Source organism: Nymphalis io, chromosome 16, assembly GCF_905147045.1.
Source record: "Nymphalis io chromosome 16, ilAglIoxx1.1, whole genome shotgun sequence".
In the NCBI taxonomy this organism is placed as follows: Eukaryota; Metazoa; Arthropoda; class Insecta; order Lepidoptera; family Nymphalidae; genus Nymphalis; species Nymphalis io.
In genome coordinates, this window is record NC_065903.1 from 8853461 (window position 1) to 8862429 (window position 8969).

Genomic DNA, 8969 nt, shown 5'->3' on the forward strand with positions numbered 1-8969 from the left:
TTCTTATATTATTTATTATATAAAATTTAGCTTAAAATAATTTTTAGAGTTGGTAGCACTGTTGCTATGAAAATGGCGTTTCAATTTTCATATGTAGATTGTAGAAACAAACGTCACTCGTTGTCGTCAAGTCAATGTCAGATATAATTTGCAATTTCGTAAATAATTCTGCTCGTGTGTGGTATTTATTATAGGTTGCAAATATCTAATACTATAAAATGTCTGGTTTTACTGAAAACGCGTTAATACGTAAGCTACAAGATTTAAATTCAAGCCAACAAAGTATACAAACATTATCTCTATGGCTTATTCACCATAGAAAACACCACGCCGCTATCGTTAAAACTTGGTTTAAAGAAATGCTAAAAGGTAAGTTTTATTGTTTCTTTGTCTCGTATTAAAACAGTATACAAACTGTGCATACAATTAACTTTCATTTTATAATGTATTTCTTTGCGTCAATCCAATACGATTCAAATTTACTTTTTCAAGTTGTTTTTATTATTAAATAAAGTGTTATTATTCAGTTATATTATTTATTTCGCATCTCGACTCATTTCTACATCATTCTATAATTGTTATCGCTGTGTTATATAAGCTTACGAACTTTTGTAAGGTCCTAAACATAACCTAAATATTAAAATTATATTGTAGCAAAAGATAACAAGCAGCTAACATTCATGTACTTAGCTAATGATGTAATACAAAATAGTAAAAAGAAGGGGCCGGAATATGGAAAGGAGTTTGGCAATGTTCTTACAGAAGCCCTAAAACACATGGCTAAGACTGGTATCAACACTAAAACCAAGCATTCTCTTCATAGGATATTAAATATTTGGGAAGAAAGAGGTGTTTATGATCCGGAGAGAATAATAGAGCTTAAAATCATTGGTAAGCACTCATTTCCTTTCTGAAAGTCGAGGAAGCCTCAATGCTTTAACAGTATGTATGAAATTAGGACTATGAGATAATGAATGAGTTTGTGCTTCGTTAGAGACAAAAATACAATTAAACTGCCTTATTAAAAGGTTAATATTAAAATAACATATATAAATAGCTGAAGCATTTTAAGGATGAAATCTTGATATAATTTACTTAATAATCATAATATGATAGGTTTTTGTCCACCTACATTTACAGTTATTTACCTCACCTTAATTTGTGTTCCAGTTGATCCCAATGATGCAGAACTAGTTAATGCGCTTAAACGAAAAAAAATTGATACAGAAATAAAAGAACCCGAAAAAAAGCCAAGACTGACAGAAAAAGTTAAAGAGAAAAAAGAAAAACGTAAGAGTGAGACCAAGTCTAACTCGGATGGACATAATGACAAACATTCTTCAGTCAGTCCAAATACTCCTCCTGGTGACCCACCGGAGCCCGAGGAACTAATTAAGGTATAAAAATTTTAATTTGAATATAGATTCGAATTTATAATAACAATTAGTAACAATTTCTAGGTACCACCCACTCATCAGATATTCTACTGCTAAACAACAATACTTGGTATTGTTATGTTCTGGTTTGAAAAGTCAGTGAGCACGAGACAACATCATGAAATTTTTTTCTACATACCCCTAACAATTTTTAAAGCACTTATTTTTCATTGAATTTTAGCAGATTGCTTATATGCTTATCCGTCAGAACTCAAAAGTTTTACAACCAAATTTTGAGTAAAGCAAAATACAGATGTTAATTTTTTTATCTTAAGTATAAATTTTTTTTTACTTTTTAAAATCGAAATGATATATTTGCAGGCCTTGTTGGAGTTAGAATCTAGTGCCTCAAGTGATGAAGCGGTAAGAGAGAGAATAGCATCACTACCTCCAGAAGTTTCCGAAGTGCAATTGTTATCTAAGCTAGAAGGTAAATGGTATATAAAGACATTCTGTTATTGTACACTCATTCACAGAACAATTAAAGAATATGTACCAAAATATGCAGAAATAAATATTTATCAAATTTCATTGTTTCATTTTTCAATAAAACAATAACACTACCTTATTTTTTCCTTAAATCTGTTTTTTTTTTCTATTTGCCTTCATTTTCTGTTGCTTAAAATATTTCAACATTTTTCATATTAAAATTGTTGTTTATTATTTTGTAGTTTGGCAAATTCTATTTGGTTTTTTTTATTCAACACTGTCTAATAATTAATTTAATTAATTCATACAAACATACTTCATTTTTAGTATTTGATAATTTTAATTATTATTTTTTAAACTTTTTTAGCTCATTTATAATTATTATAAGTGATAAAATCCTGCTGGACAGAAAAAGTTTTTTAAATAGTTAATTTGAATATATTTCTGATACAATTTATGTTTAACTAATATATATTAATTATGTAAGCATATATATAATAAAATTACTAATACTTTATTGCTACAATGAAAGTGATATGTGTTTTAATCATAATAATTATTTTATAGATAAAGAATCAGCTGTAAGCCTCAGTGCCATTGTAAATTCAGCCGTGGAACTCCTTGCTGAATATAACTTGAGGCTGTCTGATGAGTTGGAGAAACGAAGGAAGGTCGCGGCCATGTTGAGAGATTTCGAACAGGCTCAACGTGAACTTGCCAAGAAAGCTGAGTCTAAACTAGAGGTTTGTAGATATGTCAATATCATACTATATTAAATTATACTTGCAGAAACTACTAATCCATTTGGACTGGAATATGAAACTTTTATATTATTTTAGCTTAGAGTTTCAAGGTGGACATACTGTTTAGTATAGAGTGCTGACATAGTCTGAGAGAAAATTGCAAGTCTAGGCGCTTTCGAAGCGACCGCTGTTATAACTTTAACAGATACCCCAAAACCAATATATTAGAGATTTTTAGGCCGTCCAAAATATCTAAAAGAAGAGTCAGTGCTAGGATATATACGCCAATTTTTTGAAATGTCATTTTTATTTAAATAGTCTAAGAATAAACTATGCCGACAACCTTAACAAAAAGTATTTATCCTGAACAAAATAAATAATATATAATTATTAACGTCTTATGTAAATGAATATTGCCGTATACATTTTACAATTCGTAGTTTATGTAAGATACGCGCATGATATACGCAGTGCGCGTTTTACGATGCACTTAAGGTAAATATTAGGTCCTTACATATGAAATTAGCGTTTTGTCGTACTGACCACTTTGATCTGAAATATCTCCTCTTTGGTTAAGAATTCCAAATTCAAATTCATAAATTCATTTAGCTGGTACATTTAAGTTTTGAAAACAGTCATTCACTTGTTTTTTCCTCATTATTTTTTTCTTTGGCGTCGCTTATTACCGCACAATGGAAAACATGAAATATCGGTATATTTACGAGTACGAGTTCTACCGTGGCACCAGTGCAGCAGAAACAGCTCGAAGGATTAATGATGTGTGCTGGTGCTGGTGTCGCAAAAGAAAGCACGGTACGTTTTTGGTTTCAACGTTTTCGTTCTGGAAATTTCGACCTTCAGAACCAACCCCGTGGACGGCCGGAGACCAAAGTGGATAATGAAGAATTAAAGGCTATTGTGGAAGCGGATCCATCACAAAGCACTTTAGAGATAGCTGCAGGCTTCGGGATAAGTGATAAAACTGTATTACTCCACTTGAAGCAAATTGGTAAAGTAAAAAACTTGAACGATGGGTACCTCATGAATTGAGTGAATCTATTGACACAATAATGAAGGTATTTTAAATCGAATCATTACTTGTGATGAAAAGTGGATACTGTACGATAATCGGAAGCGCTCGAAACGAAAATTGACTCAGAAAAAGTTACTTGTGAGTGTTTGGTGGACTAGCGCCGGCGTCGTTCACTACAGCTTTTTAAAATCTGGCCAAACTATTACGGCAGATATCTATTGTCAGCAACTGCAAATCATGAAGGGAGAGCTAGCTGCTAAACAACCGAGATTTAGAGAACCGCAAGACCACACTCTGCACAACAAACAACCATTAAGTTAGATGAGCTTTGAGAAGTTAGAGGACCTTGCTCCAACAGATTACCATTTTTTCCGGAATTTGGACTAAAAATTTCAACTCCGATACGGCAGTCCAAACCGCCTTCAAAGAGTATTGATTCTCGCCCCCATGGTTTTTTTTAGTAAAGGGATCAATGAACTACCTATGAGATGGCAAAAGTGCATAGATAACAACGGTGCATACTTTGATTAATTAAATATAATTTTCAAAAAAAAATTGACTTTATATTCCTCCCGTACAAAACGCCAATTTCATATGTAAGGACCTAATTCATATAAAATTATACAATTTTATATTTATTACGATTGTTTTGTAATAAGTGCGCCAAGAACGGATTTTAAAATATCTATTTCAATGAGGGCTCTTCAATTTTCATTATTTTTTTTCACACAAAATTTGTATGGTTGTTTGAGGTTAATTAAATTAAAGACTTCAACATCGCTCGACTGATTATCATAAAAGTTGGCATACATCAATTTTTTCACAGAGACGGTTTTTATATTATTTAAAATAATTATTGTTGTTGTAACTTGCCGACAGATGGCGTTACAGCAAATTATACTTATATATTAAACATAATTATATTGTATATATGCCTCTGTATTTATTATCAATTAGTTTTTATAATATACAAAAATTTTGATTTTGGTAATAATTAATATTCAAAGAAATAAATTGCAGGAATACAATATTAAACTACAGAAGATTTATGAAGTTAAGGCTGAAGTGAAGTCTCATATAGATAACCTGCCTGACGTATCGAGATTGCCAGACGTGACGGGAGGCCTAGCGCCTCTCCCTTCAGCGGGAGACCTCTTCAGTATTTGAGAATTAGAGAATTTAATTATTTATAAAAGCTTAACCATGGCTTCATGCATACAAATTATATTGTTATAGCGTTACTAAAATAAAATAGTTGTAGACGATAAACATTTTTTCCTCTTTTCGAACGTAGCTACACATATGGGACAATTTTATAAATTTAAAAATTACCTGCATTTTTAATAATCGAAATGAATGTAGTAACTTGGCTTAAGCAATAAAAAAATATAAAAAGGGGAGGATTAAGTTTAGAATCATTAACATGGTGCCTTTGCCCATCAGTAGGATATAACTGCTGGTACTTTGTGAGGTTCACGGCCAAAGCTAATTGTATAAACTGGATCTCAATAAGTTCTTCCACGTGTATTTAATTGGTACAAAACTAAAAATTAACATATTACCGTTGAGAAAATATCGAATTTACATTTAATTGCAATCTATATCTAGTATTAAACAATTTAAAAATAAATAAATAATAAAAAGTTTCTTGGAACATTAAATTTTACAATTATTATAAGTGAGGTTATTTTCATTCACAATTTTTACTACTTGTAACGAATATGTCTAGCTATTCGTTCGTTAAAATGTAATTTAAAAAAATGTCTATGATCAACGAATACAAATTCATAGTTGTTGGTTTTTGAACTTTGGGGTGTTTGGGTTAAAAGACACGTAATATGCTCAGCTCTATAGAACATTTTTTTTATTTTGTCTCTGTATTTATAGATTTCTTAACAGTTGACAGGCTTTCTTGGCATTAGTACCTATGTATACATTATCTTTATAGTTCTCCCTATGTTATTATGATAATCGTGTTTTTTGTTGTACGCAATATCTCAAGTAATCTAATTGGAATAAAAGAATTGCTATCCTTTTCAACCCTATACGCGAAAGAACGATAATCATAATTTGACAGGACTCAAATACGGACTCGTATTTATAACCATATACATAAGAAAGAGATAGCAACATTATAGTCCTAATTTGACAAGAATTAAATACTCGCTTGTCTTTATAATCCTACACGTAGGAAAGAGAGCAATGTTTTAGTCCTAATTTGACCGAACCTTAATACTAGATATCCTTTGACTATGAATTAGTTTAGATATTGTGAGTGAACAAAATTAGCACCAATGTCGTTTCTCAATTAGCGGGAATAGATAAAGAGCATTTGACCATGATTGTACCGCGTTGTACCGAAATGTTCCAACCCGCTGAAACATTAATAAGAGTTATTAAGATTAAAAAGATTAAATATATTTGGTAATAAAATATGTTTTTTATTGTTAAAAAAAAAAGTATTTTACAAACGTTTCATAACATTATGCAATTATATTATACATGTAATAAGAAGAAAAAATATCCCAATTGGGTGCGTTCGTTTTTCTATTAGTCGGTAATAAACAACGAAAATGCCGTCGTGTGAATACTGAAAGTGAACATACCACAGTTATATAGCTAAATTATTTTTGTATTTCTAAACTAGCCGTCTTTTTTTTCGTTCTAATTTAAATACTCACTGTTACTCAAACAATATATATATATATATATATATATATCATTTGTAAATATAAGACACATATACTGATAGCACACATATATATTATATATATGTGTGCCATCGTGGAATATTTTTTCTTTTGTTTTGTTAGGGTTTGGTATAACAAATGTACACTTTTTAAAATCATTGACTTTATTTAACACTGTTGCTATAAAAATAGTATTATATTTTAAATCCAAATAACTTTTATTCGTGTTTGTGGATTCGAACATTTCTGTGCAACACTAAATTAACAAAACAAATGCGTCAATTTTGTAATGGAATTTTCATACATTTTGGTGTTTAAACAAACGAAATCGACAATCACTATGTTACTTTGTCTAGGTCCGCTGTAGTATTTCTATGTAGTAACTAGTTGCTGTCATATAAACTTAGCACAGCTTGCTTAACACTATCCGTAATAATAATTTTAACGGTTGACGTGTTTGTTAGGAGTGTTATTTGTTCGTTTTTTAAGATTTATAATTGTTAATTAAGCAACCTTCTTCTTAAACATATAGCGTGATGTTTTACAGAAAATAGTATAAAATTATTATTACAAATATAATATGTAGTTTTCTTATTAAATATTATATATAATCTTTACATCCATACGCGTATGATAGTTTATCATTCAATCTGAGTTTAAATGTATGAGAAAAATGACCGGAAACAATATCGATGCCTAATAATGACATTTTATTGCTGAACACGTTAAACCATATATCTGATGATCTGACACACTAAAAATGTTTGTTATAAGTTGGTATAAGTGAGTTGGGAATGAACTCTTTTATTTAATAGCATAAAATCTAAAACAGTTTAAAGATGTGTGCGTTACGAAAATGTATCCAAGAGATAACAGATATGTAGTTGTATAGAGCAATATTTCATATATAAATCGATACAAGAAATAAACTCTTAAACAATTATCACAATCGTATTAGCTAGAGGCTTTAAAATTTAAAAATAAAATATAATAACTTTTTTAAATTTATGCGTTAGAAATTTTCAAAGTACTTCAATAATTTGTCGTTAAAAACAGTGTGAATAGAATTAGCTCGACCATAATAAAAAATATATTTTATTATACCATAGACAAATAGTTCACAGTTAGAAAACGTTCTTAATTAAAAAAAAGGAATTATTAAATATGTTTCGAAGAAATAAGTATCTTGAGTCTATAAATAAATGTCATTGCCTCTCTAGCACTAGCAACATACTAGTGCTTATATTATTATTTTATATAAAATAGATTTGAATGATATATAATTATTATTATTTGAAATAGAATAAAAAGTATAGGGGTAGGGTAACATGTAATTTACTTAGATCCATCTGACGTCAATGGCTATTAATTTAATAGTGTTTTTTTAATAGTTATTATTAGTTATGCTTCACCTCCTTTAACTTTTGACATCTTTTGTTCGGAAAGATGGCCATTATGCTGTCCTAGTTTAATGTTTGTATGTTCAAACAAAAATACGACGAAACCATTAGTATTTTTTTGTAAAATCATTTTACAAAATCACTAACATAAAATTTGATATAATATACTAGCCTTGAGTTTGTTAGTACCGAATTACCGATTCTGTTCATCCGCAATTTCCATAACCGATTCCAATCGTAGGAAATGTAAATAAAGAACTTAAACCTTGAATTGACTTAAGATCATTGTCTATGGTAATTCCGTATAGATTCGTAAAAAAATGGCGTGTTGAATGTCGTCGATATCGTCATTGGAACATTGGAAGTAAAATTGAATTAAAGTTGAATAGTATTGTATAAATAAATTCATTAAAAATCTTGATCGTATGGAATATGTAAATTTTTGTTTGTTTATCATTATTCTTCCTGTTATTAGACATTACTATAAATTAAACTGATGTCATGTGAGATTTATTTCTCGTTAAAAAGAGATAACAATAATTTTATTCATTTCAAACAACTTAATTTATAAACTACATGACAGAATCGGCATTATTTGATAAGCTACTCATATTATACCATTTATATAATTTAAGTTAAAAACGTAAACATGATAAATGTGTTTTGAGTTATGAAATCACAACAAAACTAATAGTTTTCATTATATCATTTTATATAATTATTGGTTAAGTTTGATCGGCCAAATAATAGAGTAATTAGTTTTATTTCATAGTTTAGCTAAAATACTTTTTGCATTAGCTGTGTGTACTGTAATCAAGTTGTATATTGTTCATTTCAATAGAAATTGTACAATATACAATTTGATTTACAGTGTGAGGCAACAGAAAATAATTACAATGAACATATTTTTAATAGTCTCAATATATGACAGATTAGAAGTTTTTTTTTAAGTTTCAATGTTTTGCTTTCGTTTACATTTTGGGCAAATTCTTTTGAAATTTACGACAATTATATATCGGCGATATAATAATAAATTTTGTTATATTAACACTACTTGTGTTTTATTTATCCTTTTCATCATAAAACAAAATGTTGAAATTAAATGTTACATAATTTTACGTAATTAAACCTATTTTTATAAAATTAGTATTTGTTGATATAAACATAGGCCTTTTTAATATTTCTATTTTTGTTGTAATTAATTTTCAATTAATTTTAGCATTTTTTTTAATCTGTGT

The 8969-nt window shown here is 29.1% G+C and overlaps 1 protein-coding gene across 1 annotated transcript; it reads left to right on the forward strand.

The window, feature by feature from the left end:
• The first annotated feature begins 106 nt into the window (after positions 1 to 106).
• On the forward strand, positions 107 to 8377 carry LOC126774220 (regulation of nuclear pre-mRNA domain-containing protein 1B). The gene is made up of 6 exons (XM_050495639.1): positions 107 to 369; positions 655 to 891; positions 1171 to 1397; positions 1758 to 1866; positions 2433 to 2608; positions 4662 to 8377. The coding sequence occupies exons 1-6, from the start codon at positions 219 to 221 to the stop codon at positions 4806 to 4808; spliced, it is 1047 nt and encodes a 348-aa protein (XP_050351596.1). The 5' UTR covers positions 107 to 218; the 3' UTR covers positions 4809 to 8377.
• Positions 8378 to 8969: the final 592 nt, after the last annotated feature.